Source organism: Lasioglossum baleicum, chromosome 4 (genome assembly GCF_051020765.1).
Source record: "Lasioglossum baleicum chromosome 4, iyLasBale1, whole genome shotgun sequence".
In the NCBI taxonomy this organism is placed as follows: domain Eukaryota; kingdom Metazoa; phylum Arthropoda; class Insecta; order Hymenoptera; family Halictidae; genus Lasioglossum; species Lasioglossum baleicum.
In genome coordinates, this window is record NC_134932.1 from 21,120,161 (window position 1) to 21,140,856 (window position 20,696).

The 20,696-nt window shown below is 37.4% G+C and overlaps 3 protein-coding genes across 4 annotated transcripts; 2 read left to right on the forward strand and 1 right to left on the reverse strand.

The window, feature by feature from the left end:
- The first annotated feature begins 22 nt into the window (after positions 1-22).
- Crm (cramped chromatin regulator) lies at positions 23-3,897 on the forward strand. Its single transcript, XM_076422900.1, has 10 exons — positions 23-460; positions 816-1,079; positions 1,143-1,346; positions 1,418-1,608; positions 1,692-2,189; positions 2,644-2,802; positions 2,878-3,021; positions 3,100-3,429; positions 3,500-3,610; positions 3,687-3,897. Exons 1-10 carry the CDS (start codon positions 256-258, stop codon positions 3,789-3,791), a joined length of 2,211 nt encoding a protein of 736 aa, XP_076279015.1. The 5' UTR covers positions 23-255; the 3' UTR covers positions 3,792-3,897.
- A 701-nt stretch (positions 3,898-4,598) lies between these two features.
- LOC143208444 (uncharacterized) lies at positions 4,599-18,523 on the forward strand. 2 transcript variants are annotated; one of them, XM_076422921.1, is made up of 7 exons: positions 4,599-8,229; positions 12,984-13,125; positions 14,553-14,810; positions 14,937-15,008; positions 15,088-15,168; positions 15,236-15,431; positions 15,782-18,523. In XM_076422921.1, exons 2-7 carry the CDS (start codon positions 13,047-13,049, stop codon positions 15,891-15,893), a joined length of 798 nt encoding a protein of 265 aa, XP_076279036.1. In that variant the 5' UTR covers positions 4,599-8,229; positions 12,984-13,046; the 3' UTR covers positions 15,894-18,523. The 2 variants fall into 2 exon arrangements, with proteins under 2 accessions (XP_076279036.1, XP_076279035.1); XM_076422920.1 differs by lacking the exon at positions 4,599-8,229 and adding an exon at positions 10,873-11,455.
- On the reverse strand, positions 16,848-20,407 carry Art3 (arginine methyltransferase 3). Its single transcript, XM_076422962.1, has 7 exons — positions 19,879-20,407; positions 19,127-19,480; positions 18,879-19,048; positions 18,504-18,685; positions 17,921-18,147; positions 17,070-17,429; positions 16,848-16,963 (listed from the first exon to the last, which is right to left on the reverse strand). The coding sequence occupies exons 1-7, from the start codon at positions 19,922-19,924 to the stop codon at positions 16,848-16,850; spliced, it is 1,455 nt and encodes a 484-aa protein (XP_076279077.1). The 5' UTR covers positions 19,925-20,407.
- Positions 20,408-20,696: the final 289 nt, after the last annotated feature.

Below are 20,696 nucleotides of genomic sequence, written 5' to 3' on the forward strand. Positions count from 1 at the left end.
CGTCGTGCTCGTTTCACAACAGATCCAGCGATTGATCTAAACTGTGCGCGCCAAGAAACATTTCGTTTTACAACATCGATTTGTTGCAAAATAATTGTATGGATACAGTGACGCGCGATAGACGTGTTTTTCGTCGTTGAACAACAATGTTGTCGATCATCGTGTCACCTTTTCTTACAAGTTCCAAAGCTCAAAACACATGATAATTCGGATTTGTGAGATTGTCAGCTCCACACGTTTGTGGAAAATTTCGTCATGGAGAGCAACACGAAAAACGATGAATGCGAAGCTCCAGGGACCAGCAATGCGACCAAGAAAGAAGAAAGTGCAACTACACAGCCTGCACAAAGTTGCACTGATGCCAAGGTGGCCATAGATACCAAGAACACTCAAGTTCGTGTTGTCAGGGGTACTAAAAAGATGAAGCTGGATGTTGGCGACAACAATTCAGAGAAGAAAGGTTTATACATTTTTCAATCAAATATTTGTATTCTCCTCTTTGCGTGACATCGCTGTCTGTCTGCTTTATTGAGTCATACACGAGATAAAGATATGAATGAAGAATGTAATTAAATACATTTGAAAACAGTACTCCTATAACAAATACATGTAGCCATATCCAAATTGACTGTACACGGTTGTTCATATATATTTTCAAGATAAAATTCAACCTTATGTGTGACTTAATGAGCCAATAAATCATAGATACATAATTATTTAAATTACAGTGTGCATTTATAATAAAAGATAAAGATGTACACAACTAAGGAAATTATGAATAATTTATAGTGTTTTAACTACAAATATATTTTTAGATACCAAGGATGAAGAAACTAACGCAGAAGTCAAAGTGAAATCGTTGAAAAGATCCTGCGAATTGTGGTCTATGGAGGATAAGAATACTTTCTTCAAAGCTTTAAATGAGTATGGAAAAGACTTTGACGCACTCCAAAGTTATTTTTTGTGTCAGGGAAAGAAGAAGGGTCTACCGGATGTTATGATAAAGAATAAAGAACAAATTAGACATTTCTATTATAGGACATGGCTGAAAATTTCAAAACATTTGAAATTTGCAGAAGGTAATCATCGGTAATAATTTTGTCACATTCTTGAATCAATAAAATGGTCTGTTTTATTTGTAGATGTAAAGAAGACTTCGCAGGAACTGTACGGTCTAATTAATTACGGCGAACTCAGAAGAAAATTACCTAGGATACATGAGAAAGTACACTTAAAACTAAATGAATTAGTTTATTGGGGCTCAACGCAAGTTAGACTTAGGGGAAAAACAATGAGAGTAAAGACTCCTATCTGTAGGGCATTAAGAAAATTAAACCAGTTAGAAGGTATTATTACAACATGAAATATTTTTTGCATTATCAACAATACGTTTTCATCGTATGTTGTGTTTTTATAGATTGGCAAGAGGAAATTAAATTGCCACCTCGAATAACAATCGAACTAAGACCTCGCAACAATTTAGCTTGGTGGCAAGTGCAAGCATCATCCATGAACCCCAGAGTTCGAACACTGTTACCCATACAGAGACGGTTATCCACTTTGTTAATATTTTTGCAACAAAGATGGAGGCCAGCAAAATACAATACAGTATCCTTCTTTTAAATCATGTTACCAATGCCAAGATATTTTCATTATAATACATAGAAGAAAGTCCTATACACATATTTTAGTCCTCTAACATAGGAACCACTATCACAAACGAAATGAAAGATACCAGATTGTTGCGAGTGGCACCACCAGAAGGTTGTAAGATCACTTTACCAGTGGTAAATCTCGGTGAATATCTCACCAGTAACAGTGTTAGTTTAAATTCTTATGAAAAACGCCTGGGATTGAAAAGTTCCAGGATGGACATGTTAGGCTCGGTACAATATTTGAAAGGTCTCGGAAAGAAAGGAATCAAGAAGAACAAGATAGACAAAAAAGCGGCGAATCAAACGGAAGAGAATTGCATGCTGCCAGATAACAACAGCGACGTGGACATGATAGAATCTGGTAGCAACGTTTCAGAGAAAGCGTCGATAATTAATATTGCAGAAAAGCCGTCTGTAGACCAACAACAAACTGCGCCGAATAGATTCCCAGGGAGAGAGACAATTGAAAGAATTCGAAAGGGATGGAACGTCGAAGAGGCAAATACTATTACAGTGGGAGACCTCTTCCTAATGGTAACATTTCATTCTATAGACTTTAATAAATCATTTGTTACACGTTTAAATTTAGATTAGTATGAACAAACAGGAAAGGATTAATCCTTTAAGTAATTATTTGAAACGAGGGCACCTCGCCGATTTCAATGTCCTTGAAATATATTGTCAAGAATGTCAAGATCATCATTTACAATTTTTCTTGTACATATCATAGCCGCCCGGCCTTAGCTTTTTTAGATATTCGCAAAAAACTGTTAGGGTGACTATAACAAACTCCGCCTTCTCCCAATGACCGAATTCGTCCTTGAGGGTGGGGGTTGTGCTCCACCCCTTCCTCTGCACCAAGAAACCCAACCCAGACCCAGAATTCAAGTGCTAAGGATTAAGATTGAAAAAAAAACGTGAAAATTAGTATATTTATTAATTTTTAGTTACATGTGTGTGTACAGGAATATAACGAGTGATTTTTCAGTTTGGTCGCGAATCGAAAATTATTTTGGAATATTGGTGGGATTGGCACCAGCGAGAACACACTGGAGAGTCCTTGTCTTGTACTTTGCAAAATGAGAATTTGTGTCTGACTTTCCAGAAATTATTGTCAATAGCAAAGCATACTTATGGGACAAGCAAAGTAAGATAAAACTCTGCAGTTTTTATTCTTGATAATGCTGTTGGTGTAAACCGACTAATTATCATTTATTTTTAGGTGTACGACAATACTTCTGCAAGCAATGAAACCGTAATTTCATCTCGTATGCTTTCAACGAAAGAGTCGACCTTTAGGAGACCACTCATTCCACAAACTTATCATAAAATTGGTACTCCTGACGCTTTTAAGACACAATTAGATGTGAGTGATTGCTGTACAGTATCAGATTTGTTAAGGAACTTATGTTTTAATGTAAGCATATAATTTTATGAAATACAGAAATTCAAGACGCGCTTCAGTAAAAGAGGGAGAACAGTAAGGCAAAAGAGTCTCGTTGTGCAAAGGGTGCTACCAATAATATCTACACCAAGTACTACGCCAGAAGAAGTTACCCCCAATCCTCAAGGGACGAGCAAAGTAAATGATACCGCTCCAAGTAATGATGAGCAACAAAATGATAAACCGCCGTCCATACACATAAGTGTAACGCTGGAGAAAAACTTTTTGGATGATCTCGAAGTTCCGAGGGATTCGAAAGTGGCGAACTCGATTATCACAAGTGCCACGCAAATTCTTAAAGAGGGAGAGCATCAGTGGTTGAACAGCGAAGTAAATTCCTAGTTTTATAGTAAATACCAACAATTGATTTATTCTACTACAGTAATTATAAAAATTACAGGTGGCAGATTTTTCGTTAAGCAGTTTCTTGGGGCAACTTGAATCTCCTATGAAGATCTCGCAGAGAAGTCAAAATAGCGATCACGTCGAAGACACTCGGCCATCTTCTGATGTAAAATTTACAAATCTATCTATCGAAATTTTATATCAACATATTTCAATGTATTCTTACGGTATTAATCTTTCAGGTTGTGTCGCATATGCAGTGTCTCATGGGCGAAAACAGTGTAGATTACATGGCGAAGTTCGCGAACCTCGCGTCGCAAATGGCGTCTGACGATAATAAGAAATAAGAATATAAATATTAGCGAATTGTATAGAAATTTTAACGAAACGTCTATTTTAAATCGTGGATCATATTTTACAATCGGAGAGTGTAACAATGTTTGAATTAATGAATGTGTCCGATATTCGGAATCACTGACCAAGTGACATAGACAGTTCAATTATATTTTACAATCGGACTTTGTAATTATACTTGCATCGATGTATGTATCTGTCTGTTTGATTTGAGATATTATGGAACATAATAATTATGAAAATGCGTGTAGATAGTAAATGAAAGATAACTGGTTAAAATATAGATTTTTTTACGGTATATATACATATATATAATGTATATTTTCGAAGCGCCGTTCAATTTGTTGAACAGCGTGTTACATAGGGTTTGATTTTCTTTCGTTTGAATAACTTAGGAGAGACGTAACGTGTGCGATTGTGCTTAACGACTGCGCGTTAAGCACTAAGGTAACATTATTCCAGATGATACGTGTTGGCAACATTTTTTCGCAGTAATCATCGTCGTGTTAAATTTCGCAACATATTTTAATTCAACGGTGTATTGTATGTTCGAACGCCTGCAAATGCTCATGAATATTTCATTGGATGTTTATTGAAAAAGATTTATCAGAAGCATTGCAGATATGCGACAAGAATATACTTAGTTGGAAATATCTCTTATCCTTCTTCGATCGACGGAGATGACGCGTGGCGGCTGTGGCTGTTTATGGAATCATTTAGGCAAGTCCTCGCACAGAATGGAATTGCGTTGCAGTCCCATGTAACTAATTACGTGTGTTGAAAGAGGCGAATCCTCGTTTCACGGTTTTCCTTCGCGGGAATAGAATGGAGAAATTCTGCTATATACGGTGAGCCTTTTTTATTCTCCTAGCGATTATGAATGATCGCCTGGATAGACACGTTAACCGTAATAAAAATGCAAAATAAACGTCGAGTACTCACGTATCACAGCAATTTTTTAAGACAGCATACCGTGCTGTTAACGTTCCGAGATTGTATAAAAAAAAACAGGTTTAGCGGACGCCGTTGTCCGTCGCGAAGGAATTACGCCTGCATACTGGATAATGCAAAAAGAAAAGCTTAGACAATAATCTCGGGAAGTACGCTCGTTATGACACTATGGTCATTATAAGAGTGTCGATACCGAGAATTACGTGAATGATTCGTGAAAAATTTTTGATGATTGAAAACGCGGTCTATCTCGTTCCGACTGAAAATTTTTACTTGAAATTGTGTGCTAGAAAATCACGAGCACACGCATGAAATATGCAAGGAACAATATAATGAATAGAGCATCTCGAAGACACTGGCCTTCCTGGAAACAGTCTACAGTCTTTTCGACGGCGCGTTGCGAAACAGGCGTTGTAAATGATTCATAGTACGCGCGTCCACGTGATCGTGTGCGCACGCAGCCATCACGCCTCTGTTATTTACAGATGTGATTTTCCTCGAACGTAAGCAACCACCTTTCGCGATGAACTGGTTTTGCTTGTTTGATCGATCAAAATGGCTGACAACAAGTCTATCCATTCAATATCGATCTTTCTAAATTACAAGTCACCATAAATATATATATATTAAAAGTACATATAAAATTGTATAAATACGTAGAGATTGCGACGTGACTGTCAGAGACAGTTTGCCAACGGGGAAAGTACTTATATTACCTAATATTTCGGAAGAAAAATTGTAAGAAAAATCTGTGCATCGAAAAGATTGCAACGTCTGTCGTGGATGAAAATTTTAAGACAGGTTTTATCTGACGATCATTAAGGTTTTAGATAAGGTGTCACCTGTGAACGATTGACGTTACTTAGATATTTCCACTACTAGTTTCCGATTAAAATGCTTGAACCTGTTTGACATCCAGTTATGACCTTTCTTGTTTCGAAACGCATTCGAGTAAATACACACACGTTCGTCAAAAGATGCTGTACTGTACACAGGAAGACTCGAACGTAACCTGTCATCAAAACAGAAACAACTTTGCCATTTTTGTAAGCAACGGGATTGGTCTTACCAAGGAACCCGAGGACTCGTTGACGTATATGTGTATATATATATATTTTTTTTGTTTAATAAGCGTACCTACATGGCTGAACGAAATTACATTTTTATTACGCACTTCATTGTTTCTACGTAAATATCGTGTCAGAACAAGGTGATTGTATGGGTAATTAATAAGCCAGTCATTTAGCTTTGTTCTCGAGAGGACATAAATTTGTTACTGCTGCGTTTATAATAAACATTAATTACAGCACGCTAATACCTATACATTTTTTTCCATTTTTATTGTACATAGTACCGACTTTGCTATGTTGACATCAATTTTGAAATTTGACTTTTGTTTTCATTGTATGCTTTTGTTTATTCTTCATTATTGAAACTGCTTCTAAAAGTACAAGCTAAATGATTGAAAACGTGTCCATCGGAAACAGAGCTCTTATGAAAATTGATCCGACTTCGTTGCGGCAAACCGAATTCATTTGCAATTCAACATAATTCTTAGAATTAATATACATATCAGTGTCGTTCCTAGCATTAATATGTATTTACATTGAATAGACAATTTTGAAGTTTTTCTCGTGCTCTCGATTGCAAGACAATACTTTACAGAAAAAGCATATTGCATTTGGAAAATTATTTATTTTGCCCAAATTGAGATCGAATCATGGAAAAATTACTTCACAATATTTTAGGTTAAATTACTTAGACTGCTATAAATTGTAGGCGGCTTATTGTTAGACCGAAATATATTTAAAATGGAGAGTATTTCTGACCCAGGCCCAATATTTACCGGCGGTGACCGGGAGATCCGGTTACGAGCACACACCACGAAATTTGCATAGGTTATAGTTTATTTGTGAGTCAATTATGTTCTGCACGTCGCAAAGTAATTTTCTGATTGTATTCGGATAAGGAAATAAACATTAAAGAGTAGACGGCGCATCGCTGTAAACCGAAGACGATCACGTGCCAGACTGCATTTATAATTTTTTATTTATAATTCTGTGAAATCTGATATCCGCGGTGCATTGTAATGCATTTATGTTAATTGATAGAATAAATTTCTTTATTTCGAGACAGTTGCACTTTTTGCGAGTGTAACATTTACAGTGCAAAAAAAGGATGACTTATCGGTCAATCAAAAAACATCATACGGTTTATCTTCCACTGCAAGTACATATATATTTACTAATTTTGTACCAACCGTGTGTTGATTAACCTTGATCTCATTAATTCATTATTGTAAGTGCACGTGCACCATGCCAGAAAATCATATTTTTATGATGTGTAATGACAATGACATACAAAAATTTGCAAATAATCACTGCAGCTTCTACAAAAAGTTAACACGTACATATGTGGCCGTGAAATGAAATGCTCAAACGGAAACTGAGATTATGGGAAATCACGTTGATCTTGAAATGAGGTGATTCACCCATTAAAGAGCATGATTCCCGAGAAATAAAACGAGATCTGTTTTCCATGAGCATTACATATTTACTAATAATTTATGATAGGACACAACAGTCTTGCATATCATTCTTATTAGCGCTCCTTCATGAAACAATTTCGTGATATCTGGACGATCTGCCAGTAAATTATGACCAGTTAAATATAGTAAAAAAAACCAAACTATTCTTGTCTATGCTCGGTGTGTAAGATTCACGTATTCTTTGCGATAATCGACAGCTTTCAGGGAAGTAGATGAAACCGAGATACATACACGCAAATGATACCCGAGGCAATGTGGCCAGAGGTGGACAGACATTATAATCTTTCTTTTTGGTTTCCGGTAGCGGTATTTCGCAGGATGCACACGGACCGACGTTTTGACAAGGACATGGTTTAGGAAGTATCAAAATAGTCACAAAAACCCATTCGTCCACTGGAAGACATATTCTATACTTCCTCGTTTATGAACAAAAATGGAGAACGTTCAGAAGCATACAATAAAGTATAGCTTTGCCTTACTCCCTTGTGGACAAGGATTTTCTTAAATATTAAAATTTTCTATTTAACCCTTTGCACTCGAACGGCGAGTCTGAGGCGCCACTAAAAATTGCCATACCATTATTCAAAACAGTTTTAACATTATTAAATTTATCTGTATTCTATAAATTGTAAAAAGCTCAACTGTTATATATAAGAAGCAAGGTTCAATTTGATGTGCACAATGTAAAAAAGATTACATAGAACAAAATGATCTGGGTTGAAACAAATATCTTGATTTTGGTATTCAAATTGCTTCGAGTGCAAAGGGTTAAACAGTTAAATAATTTTTTTACAATTTTAGAAGGTACATATATGCGAACCTGACGATGTCAATATGGCGAAATTCGTGTCCAAAAGTATTCAACATCTGGGAATGATTTGACGAAACTAAATTGCTATATCGGAAAACAGTTTTTTTCAAAGAAAATATATGTAAGTACATTGTTGCCTTGCCTGTCTCGGTTAATGTAAAATTGAATATTTTAAGATACGTTATGAATAGTACTAAATAGAACTGATAAACTTTCCGTCAAAATGGCGAACGGACATTAGGCGTAGAAGGTGAATTGGGACCAAGATAGAGGACGGCAACCTCGTGTCCTTGAAAATCGTATGCGAACGTGATCGAGGAAACTATGTTTGCTGCTTCGAATGAGGCTATATTATAATGTAGACGAGGACGCGATGAGTCATCGGGGCGCTTGCAGCTGCAGCCAAAAAAAAACCCGCACTGAATCTTACAATTAGGCGGGAAAACAAGTTGTCCGGGGTCTTTTTGATTTCTCGACGACACAATACGTCGATCATAATCTTGTAGTATTTTTTCGTAAAACAGTGAAGAAACGCCCGGTCTTCTGTGCCAATTAGAAAGTTTATAAACAACGAAGAAAGCGAAGTTTGCCAGTCCGATCTTAGGGACTATGTACAAACCCGTCCTTTTTTTCTGTTTCTCGATCATTATCAATTCGTTCGGAGAAACAGCACGCAGTTGTCTTTTCCTATTTCGAAATATGACCGATTAACAGTCGGACTGATACAAAATCAGGCTGCGTCAATGTGGTCGGCAACGATTGCAGTTCCTTGAATCAGCCATTAGTAATGCTTAGGTGCCCCCCGCGTATTGCGGTTACGATAAAATACCTATCTTGCCATGGAAAAAAAGAGGAAAATAAAATGATATATCGCGAAATAAAATGAAGATCATGGTACCACTGACGTGTTTACACTCCGGTGTCGAGACATCTTGGTGTACTATAAATAAACGCCTGCATTGGCGTAGTGAACGCGAGCCGCTCTTTTTATGCGGTAATTTGCTGCAAAAAAGAGAAATAAAAACTTCCGCGTATTTAAGTAAAATTTATAGACCTGTCAACACTATTTTTAATACACGAAAAGATGGTTGATTGGTATAGACCACTCTTAACGTTTATCTTCGATGGAGTCAATCACATATATATCATAAAAACGAATTTTGTGCATTGCGGAAGAAGACGGTACAATACTGTTCTACTACTTCCAACTTTTTACAATGATTAAGGAAAGAATTTTCTACTCGAGTTGTAGTTCTCGCAGACTTTTTATTTTTGCATACGCAGGTCCGCGATTTGACCTTATAAGTATAGCACAGGAAAAGTGGAAGGTTGTTCGCATGCCGACAATAGGATTAATATAAGATTAAGAATTACGCGTATCAGTGGTCAAGGGTAGAATTTATTTACTTTTACAAAGTCTTAAGAATTAAGACAAGTCTAAAGAATTAAGTCCCATATTGTGAAAGCAACAACACAGCTTGTAAATATGGAACACGAGAAAGCGTCGACGCATCTCCTTTTTTATTATACTTCTTTCTCAGCAACCTTGAATTTTATCAATGAAACTTTCGACACACTGTACACACGCATCATAAGAAAAAATAACAAAAATAATGAAACGAAGCGTCGGGAATTCCGTACACATACTTTTTATCTCTTTCATGCTTAAATCATATTCTCGACGAACCAGTAGATATCAGATCTTATGCGTGTACAGTGTACAGAAACTATCCACACAAAAACAAGAAATTTTTATTCATTGTCAGTCTAATTTCGCGGAAAGACCCACGAGTCTACCGAGTTCGTTAAAATCAGTTTCGGTACGATTACACTCTCAATACAGTCGATAAGTCCAAATTAATTTCGCGTAATCGAACGGCGATACGAGTCTTAGCGGCCGCGGAGGGGTTATCGCATGACACGATTAAAAGTCGCAGACTTGTTGTCGCTGTGGTGTTTGCCCTCCGAAAAAGAATCGGCTTCATACAGAATCAATCGTTTTTCATTTTCATGAAGCTCGTGGTTTAACAAATATGTCTGTATTCTGTATAGATACAAAACTAATTCTTTTGTTTTCAATAGAACGGTTAGAATCGTGTCGGCCACTGAGACACTCCTTTTTGTATTCAACGAATTTTAACTCGCACAATTTTAAGTATTTCGTCTTCAAGAAATAACAATAAATAATAAAAACAAATCCTCGATGTAAAACGGCCGTCCGATTTCTTTCGAAAAATTTTCCAAACGTCCTACAAAATTACGCTCTGGACCAGATGAAGACACCCTTCACCCCTTGCGTTACAATTTCTTTTACGGTTACAGCGACTACTACTTTGCTACATGTGAAATGTCCGATTTTTAATGGTAACTTAAATTTAAACAAATACAACTCTTTACTAAATAAAACTCATGGATCAAAATAGTCGGTAGATTCTGTTCAGAATCCCGGATCTGACTCCTCGATTCCAGAATTGTTAGGGTGCGGGATGCGCCTTCTCATTTCTCAATAATGCAAAGATGGGGCTTTTCAGTAGTCGAAAGCACTAGATAAAAGATCAATTGAAGCCGCGATCGCCCTCAAAAGTCTATTAGCCTATTTTCATAAAACTGCGACAGCTATATGCTGCCGAATAATGCAAATTACGCCTCGTAAACGTAAAAATAGGACTTTTGAGGGCGATTGCGGCCTAGATCGATCTTTTATCTTGCGCTTTTGTCTACTGAAAAGCCCAATCTTTGCATTATCGAGAAATGAGACGACGCATCGCGCAATCCTTGCAATCCTGGAAAAACGAGTCTACTCCCTTAAAGTTCTGTGGATACACCCGGGGTGTCCCTGTGTTTCGTTTCACACCTCTTTGGTTCTGGATCAAGGAGGACGCCGCCAATGGCACGTATCCGCAATTATTGCGTCAGCAGTCGGGGAGCACATCGCCGGTGATTGGCCAGGCCCGAAGAGCGGGAAATCCCCGTTGAAACCTGCTCTTCCGCGCTATCCGTCCCCGCGGTTCTCCCCGATGACGTCTATCGCGTCACGAAAGAGCTGCCGACCCCGAGAGCCCGACTAGCCCGAGCCCGAGCTTTGTCGGAGACATTCCGACGACCGGCCGATCAGTATCGCGCGCTACGCGACACTGTGGCGACTTGGTCGCATTCGAATCGTGAATCGAACAGTCGTCTAACAGACATCGAATCCGCCACCAGTGATGCGAATTTATTGCGACCGACACATTGTGACACGAACCACGTGAAACCACGAACCAACGTGTTGTTTACATTGTTCCGCAAGTTCCCTCGGTGCAGACATGGATCCCTTTAATATTTACCACAGAACCGACTTATCCGAGGTAAGTCGAAACATTCGAAGCAGCGCTCGAGGCTAATTGTAATCATTCGCGCGGAACACTATTTGGAATTCAAATTGTTCGACCTGCTCGGCAAACAGGTTGTTTTTACCAAGTAGACTGTTGGTGGTAATTTTGTATTATGTACATGTTTGCACTGTTTAGTTGACGGTATTAAAAAAGCACACGCACGAACAACGGGAGTAGTCCTAGTGTCCAGAGTGACTGGACGAATTACGTATCAGTGTACTGGTACCCCACTTTGTACCGATACTCTAATCTTATTAGAATATTAGAAATTGCTTAGTGTACTCGCGTATTAGATACTTGTTTGAATACTAGAAATTATTAGAGACTATACTACATAGTTCTACTTCTTATATATGATATTTCTACTCGAACCACTCGACTTCCATCTAATGAATCAACATCTAAATATGTAGCACTCAATTAAACCAGTTCATCATGGCACTCAAGGTACGCAAACTTGAAATAATCGTGCTATCTAGATCATTCGATCGGATTAATTGCTAGTGACACCAACGAGTGGAATCGCTTAATGACATCAAGATACATCGTGTAAATCAATTATATCTGTCTATTAAGATGTATAATACATATAAATTGAGTATATATTTTTCAAGCATGCATGTCATGTTTAATGAGTACGAGAGAGAATGTTTCTGTAAATATGACGGTGATTATCTCTCATCGAGTCGAACTTGCAAATGTGCACTTTGGCCCAAGTGTTATGTCTTTGCTGTTTATTTACTTAGTCAGCTTGGTGTTTTACTTGGCAAACATCATACGCGGCGTCTCGTACGATACATAGTTTGCTTTGTTACACGTGCTGTCAACGAGTTTCTCTTCTTTTTACTTCATTTCGCGTCACGTGCGTCGCTAATGTTACTCGAGCTTTGCGAGAAATCGGTCATGAACGAATTACCGCGATATATTCATCAATCGAAACCGTTAGAACGTACTTGATAGTTTCCCGAGAGACTCAAATTTTCAGTAATACTGTCGAGACAACGTTGTGCACTCGTTTCTTCGTAATTTTGAATAAGTAAAATATCGTATTCAGAATGTATATATGCATATGCACTTGGCGGAATTAGCAATTTGCATTTCCATTTTGTAATGTTACTGTTGTGTCGAAACTGTTTTTCTCCGATAACGAGCATTGTGTGCGCGCGCACGACGTTAAAACTTTGAAATATTTTACAGAAAATAACAAATGTGAAAGTATAACAATCGGTAATTGTTTGGAATACACACGCCGTGCACGTGCGTCTCCATGCAAATTGCCTACAGACTCGAGGAAAAAGAGATAACGTTAGAGGGGCAATCCGTGGTTATTTATTACGAATTGACGATACCTGTTTCGTGTAGATATTCCACTTATAACCGCGACGTAAATACCGCTCTGTTTTGCACGCGTGCGAGTGCATCGGCAAGGTTATTAACGCGCTGTAGCCGTAGCCCGACTTCGTTTCGAATTTGTTTGTCATACGATACGTTCCGGTTGCAGAACTTGCAGGTGTACCCGTCGTTCAGCAGTCTCAGCGATGACGACGATCATCTTTTGCTGGACATGGACTCCCTGGTTACCAGAAAAAGCAACGCCCTGACCACGCGAACTTATGAAACCACACGGAAGAAGTGCGACTTCGGTAATGTCCAAAATTATCATTTTAACACTCCGACGTCTACGCGCTTAATGCAAATCTCGTATACCAACAGAGTTTCCTTCGTACAATCTGTTATTAGTAGACTGCGGATCTTTATGCGAAATAAAAAATATTTGCATTGATTGAAAGACACAGGAGTGAAATAAAAATTTCTTTCTTCTTTTGATTATCTGATTAAGGTGAAACCAATACGTTGATGTCTTTAAATATTTTTAATATGTTCACTGCTTTACATAGTGTTACCCATTTTTGTCATAAATGCATAAAATCCGCAGTCTAGTTATTAGTGCTTCTTATAGTGCTAATTAAAATCTGAGTTCAGTTCAGGTACTCTCCCCGCCGAGATCTGAGCTTCAAATTCAGGTACCACCCCCTCCACTAAGGTCCTCCACTTACATTACTTTATGAAAATAACGAGAATATGTCTATCTAAATGTTTAGCCATTTACAGTAAAGTCGCGATTTTTATCCCTGAAAGTCTCCGCTCCACTGAGGGGCAATGTCGCAGGGGCCACGAAGTTCGATCTGCTTTGGTTCTCCGAGCAGTGTAAACACATGCCGCGTAATCTAATCTCGAATCGGGTATATCGGTGTGAACCACTACTAATCCAATTACAAAACTTCTTCATTTTTTATTATTTTTTTATGGGACTTTCACTAACTTATTTGCGGCATTTTTCTGATTAAAACGACACTAAACGCGATATAATTTCCTTTTCTACGTTAGGCATCCTTTCTACTTACGGCGCGGTCGACGCAGCCATAAAAAAGTAATGTCCCTACACGATTTCTCTCCCTGCTCGGAACTGGCGATGGGAAACAAATCGCGACTTTACTGTAAAAAGAAGTATATGTATATCCAAAGAAATAAATAGCCTTTGGCTATAGCCGGGTTTGATAGTGAAATTCGCCCCCGGCGGGATTTTAATCGAGCTTGGACCATTCGATAGCCTACCCAAAAAGACCCCTCTCTGCCAAGTTTCAGCCCCCTATCTCATCTGTAAGGGTAATTATCGATAAAAATCGAAAAACCCGTTTTTGGCCCACTTTCCCTATTTATTGACAATTAAAAATTCTGAAAAAAATCTGATACATTTCGGATACCAAGCCACATATTAGGTATCATTTCCAGATTTTTCCGCTGCAAGCTCTGCTTGTAAAAAATGAAAAACACGAAAAAAATCGAAAACACGAAAAAAATCGAAAAAATGAATAGTTGAATAATTCGTCATGAATCTTTACAATCTCAATAATCGTAAATTAAAAATATTAGAATAGCTTCAAGTTCAGATACAGGAGCGATCTTAATCGCAATCTTGTGTTTGCCCCCTTCAATATACAACGAAATCTTCTATAACGTTTCTCAGCGCAATTTATTTGAGTTTCGCAATTGTTCAATTGTTCAACAGGTGAGGAGAACAACGAAATCGACAGCACCGGATGGTTTCACAAACCTGTTAAGAGCTGGTCTCAAGAGGAGACAATAAACTGGCTAATGTCTGCAGCGTCTGTTATCGGTCAGCCGTACAGTTCGATCCAGCACAGTCTCGCGGTGCCTGGCAACGAGTTAGTCACCTTCACGAGAAATAGTTTTATCAATCACGATCCCGTATACGGGAAGAAGCTCTATGACCTACTTCACTCGCAACAACACATCTCGAATTTCCGTACGTAATTGAACAACTCTATCCAAGGCGTAGATAAATCGGTGTACTTGAATGTATATGTATATCAGGAATTAAATGTTATGCTCGCGTTTATGCTTAAATGAAAATGCATGACTTTGATTACAGTGCCGTCATTTGACACCATACATCCCCATTCCGAAGACGAGTACGCGCGGATCAATTCCAACAATGCTTCAGGTAAAGAGTCGTTTTGACCTCAATTTCTTCAGATAGTCCCTTCGATCGCATTAGCATACCAAATTTCTTAACTTCACAGACGTGGAATCGGATAACAGTATTGAGGTGTCAACAAAGCGGCCGCCGGGTAGACCGAGGGTATTGAAACCAAAAAAGAATTGTAAGTATTAAAGTGTCTTGCTTTCTTCTACGAAATTTGAACGATTTGCATAATTCATGGTTTACAGCTACCAGTCAGGGAAAGCTTTGGGAATTCATTAGGGACTTGCTGCGTAATAGGGAAACATGTCCGAGTTTAATTTGCTGGGAGGATTATTCGCAGGCGAAATTCCGGTTTGTTAAAAGCGACGAGGTTGCGAAACGGTGGGGATCGCGGAAAGGAAATACGAAGATGACCTACGAGAAGCTGAGTCGAGCCATGAGGTAATTAATAATTAATTTAAAGCTGCCTCCAGTATACACATGACATTATACATGTTGGTGAAACTACTTGACAGCTACCCACTTTCCGATCTCGATGATTTTTCGGTATGTTATAAATCTGAACATTTTGAACAACTTTTTCCTACGCATGATAGTTGTGGTCTCGCTTTGTTTCCGAAATATTCACAACAAACTGTCGCTTGTGCGTCTGTGGTAAAATGGTAAAACATCGTTGTTCAATATATCGATTTCTACAACATATTCAGAAGTGATTGAAATCGAAGGGTGGGTAGCTGTTCTGCAGGTGAATTGCATTATACATTTTCGTAATACTTGAACTATCCTTTAAGGTATTATTACAAGAGTAAAATCTTTCTTCCCGTACTCGGACGAAGATTGGTCTACCAATTTGGGCCGAACGCGAAAGGCTGGGAAACTGACAATCCGAACTTCCGGTATTAATCTATCTACCTAGGATGGTAGATTACGGAGCACGAAGAAACAAGGGCGCAGATTTGTGATTTGTAAATACTTTTATATCAGTCAGGATGAATTGTTTCGAAGCATTTGAACGTGTTAGTGGGAAGTATTTTTGGTCGTCTCGATTACGAACTTGAAAAGACTAAGAAGAAAAGATCTAGTATTATAGGTGATACATGTTGACATGTTGTATGAGTGAACAAAAATGCAGAGATTTTTCGTATTTGTGTGCGCATGCTTTAACGTGTGAACCAATGGAAGACCGAGACATGTGTGTGAATCGAATTTAGCCGTGTAAGGTTTTTACAGTTTTATTTAATTTTAAGCTTAATAGATCGTTTACTTATGTAAAAGTATACATATAATCAAGAAAGGCAATAATTCTCGTGACTTACAATCAAATAAATTCCTATTACTTATTCTTTTTTTATATCACCGAGTTTGTATTGTATATACCTTAAATTCTGGAAGCATTGAAAGTCTTTTTAAATCGAACCCCGACTAAATCGAGACGTCGCGTCGGGCCAACTTGAAAAGAGACTACGTTATGTCGTTTTCATTTTATCTCTAGACGAATCTTGAAGAACTAGAGAGAAAATATCGGAATTTCTGCTTTCGTTTCTCTTTTAGAAACTATGTGTATAGGAGATGGACTATCAGTTTGAATACGTATCGTGTCGATTAACTCGAAGAAATCGTTGAGAGTCAATAACTGGATACTTATTCTACAATAGCACATGCAAGAACGTTGGCAGAAATATCATTAAAGTTAATTTCGGACGATTCGATTACCTGTTGAGAAGTTTCTAAATAGTTTACGTGTCGTGGTCGGAAAGTTATAGAAGCGAGAAGATAGTCTTCAACAATGTCATAATCGATAAGCTGTTCTGGACCCTAGGTTGTTTACTTTTTTGGCACTTAGGATTATAATGAGCTTCAAAGCGACTGCAGGTAATAAACTTGAGACATGTTCTCGACTTCGATTATAATCACAAGTCCTCGAAGATCTCTCGTGTGTCTGCGACAGTTTACTCTACAGTGTAGAACATCACCTATACAGGAAATATTTGTAATTAATAACAGCAATTTTTAATGGCACCGGAAAGTCGCTAATCGAGTGCCAAGTGTTAAGCTTTCTTTTGGTTAATTGTAACTTACCTTCGGTGATGCTAATTGGCTCCTTCAATGAGAACACTGTTTGTTTCCAATGGGTTGGTGGTGAGTAGGGTCCCGTACTGAAATGAACTGGATTGTCCAAGTCGAAAAATATATCAAAAAAGCCAACAATCGCGGTCAACGATCCAGTCTTTTTTACTTTCAATTCGAACGATGTCGAGAAGTTCATGTACTCCATCGTTTCTGTGTATAGATCAAACCTCTGGATTTCAACGGTATTTGTTATCAATTCGTCGACAGCGCAGATTTCTATATTTGGTTCGCGAATCACTTCTGCTTTCATGCAACTCATTTTGAAGCCATACACATTTGACCAGTAGTCGATAAGTTCGACATACCTCTCTGTAATATAATTAACGTTTATTATTCGATGATATTTAGCGCAATTATACGTCGTAGTGTAAACCTGCGGAACACGTAGTACACTGCCACAGACGCACAAGCGTAGACAGAATTCACTGTAGTTGTGCCGACAGTTTTTCGCGAATATTCCGGAAACTAAACGAGATCGTCACACTATCATCCAAGTTGTTCAAAATGTTGAGATTTATAACTCCGGATTTTATGCATTTATAACGAAAATTAGTAGATGCAATTTAAAACAGTGAACAAATTAAGAAACTTTAAGAGTATTAATATATTATTCTCACTACATTAAAATTATTAATGAAAAATATAAATTGATGTATAGCTCCTGTGTGTCTTGCAATTGAAGCACAAATTTTTATTTTTTATAAAAATCCGGAGTCTATACTATAACATATATCCAAAAATCATCGAAATCGGATGGTAGGTAGATGTTCTGCAGGTTCACTAAATATTAATTAACATACTAGTATCTCCACTTCCTACAACGCTAAGTGTACATCTATTAGGCAGGAGTAGTCCACCGGGTGCCAGGTAATGATCTCTGGCATATATCACTGTATCTAGCATACATTCGAAAAAGAGGAAATAGCCCATCCACTCGGACACGATTACATCTACTTTTTCATCTTCGAGATTGATATCCTCAAGGCGACCTTTTTTTAAAGTGATAATATCACTCAAATTGTTTTCTCTATGGTACGTTAAAAAGGTTCTTATTAGATGAATTGTCATGCTTTGTCAGTACAAACTGTAGAGAAGAACAGGTCGAAGGCTTATTTAATATTTGGAATACTGTTTGTACCTTACTATGTCTATAGCTTGATATATTACATCTGACTGATCAACACTAATGACTTTGCGGCATCCTGTTTTGGCTGCAAACATTGATAAAATACCAGTTCCACAGCCAACATCTAATATGACAGTATCGGTAAATCTGTTTGCATTTGTTAATAATGCATCACGATAACTCTCCGTCCTTATTTTGTCCTATGAAAAACATTGCTTGAACAATTATTAGTTTTAATGTGAAATACAGATACATACTTTGAAATACATACCGTTAACATCTCGTGGTGTATTGCAAAATGACTGTACGCATTGAAGTAACTTTCGTCGAGACGACAATTAAAATTACTATGAGATCTAATACTATCGCTAATATTGTTTTTATCGAAATCCTCATCCATGATCAGCTTTTGCACTTGTTCTGTCATCTCATCTATTTGCTAAATAATATAGTATATTATAGTAAGTATATATGTATAGTCAATCTTATAATTGATGTGGGACACACATAATCCATCTAACTTGGCAGAAAAGCCGAAGTAGTATTTGGTCCATTTACAAAAAAATTATTTCAATTTAAAGTGTATGCCATCGATGATCAAACTGTACATTTTAAAGCATCAGTATGAATACCTGTTTGCCCAAGTAACATGCCATTTCACGTTGCTCCAACTCCGCACGCAGTATTTGTATTGTTCTCTGCAATTCAGCGAAATGAGCTTCTGACAAAGTGACACAACCATTCTCCGAGTTTACTGTATATGCGATAGGCTTCGTTGTTTTCTCTTCCAAATCGTCGATGTCTTTAAGAAAATGGACATCAAATCAATTTAGGAATTCGAGAGAAATGAAACTTGGACAATCTTAATCTTGAGGCTTACCGAACATCAACCAAGGATCATATTCGATGATAGGCCTTAAATATTTATCGTTCTCCCATGTTTTGATATTTAATGCATTCAACTGATCAGGTAAAACATTCTTTTGCCTGATGAAGTTGATCAACTTGATATAAGAATAAGTATCCAGAGAATGTCTTGTTACAAAATTCTTCAAGTCGAACTTATGTGATTTGATCAGATGTTCCAGTGCCTCTGTAAAGTTGCTTGTGCCCTCGTTACAAAAAAGACACGGTATGGTCTCGAAAATTTCTGTGACTTCATCCCAGTCATCTCCGCTGTCATCGTCACTGGTTCCATCCATTGCTGACTCCACATCAGTCTTCGTTGAAGCAGCTGAAAAGCAAAGGATAATCAGAATCATACTATGGTGAGCACTAGATTTACGGAGCACTGAATGAAAATTTCCCTATCGCAATTTTTAGCCATTTTTTAATATATATACCATATATTCACATATAACATATACCGTAAGAAATACATTTTTATAATCTCGATATATAATCATAAATTAAAAATATTAGAACCCATAATTTTGAGGGGCTCTGTAAACCTAGCGTTAATATTAATACAATAACACTCTCAGAGTTAATTAATTTTCAAATACTACCAAAATTGTTTTAAGTAATCTCCAAGATAAAGTAACAACTATGTTTCAACAAGTGTAACGAACACTGCTGAAGTGTAATCAATACAAATGCAAATCGTAAGTTAATAAACAGTTTAATCAATACCTTCTTCTGTCATTTTGCAATTAAATGTTTTTTTCATTCGATTCATCCGTGCACGTGCAGAAGTAGGCGAAGCGCGACTTGTTTATCGACTAAAACAATATCCCGTATCACCTTGTGCCAGCAGTGGCCAGTAGCTGCCAGTAGCCAAGAAAACCCTATTGTGTGTGGGTGGCCCTACATAAACTAGAACTTAATATTTATTGATTCCATTCGTAACTCAAGAGCACAGAGAATCTTTACAGAGGCGAAACTTCGGAGTTTTTCGCTGGTTTTTCGCACGCGTTTCTAAGTGGTACCGCCGTGAACATAGCTTTGTAGAAAATTGCAGTATCGATAGTTGAATTAGAATTAAAATTTAAATTTCAGTCAGACAGGATACCTCTGGTTGAGTACTCCCCGCGATGTAATTACTGTGTTATTTATATTTTATATTAATATCTAAAGATCCTTTAATATAAAATTTTGCTTACTTTTCTACTTGATAACAGAGAGTTTCATAAAATTGAAATACACAACACACATTGTTCAAATCGTTCAAATAAAATGAAAAAAGAGCTTATGTTACAATTTTGACAATGCAACGACTACTGACTAATATGTATATATATATATATATATACGCGGCTATTGACACACACACGCACACAATACGTAGTCTCAATAACAAAAAAATAATATTTTTATACTTGATAACAATTTTAAGCTGTAATGGAAATAGCTTGACCACTATTTTTCGGCCTCGGGACACCAGCGGCGCTGGTGTAGCTGCAGTCATTCTTTGCGATACATATACCAAAATTTTCGATGGTTTTATAAGA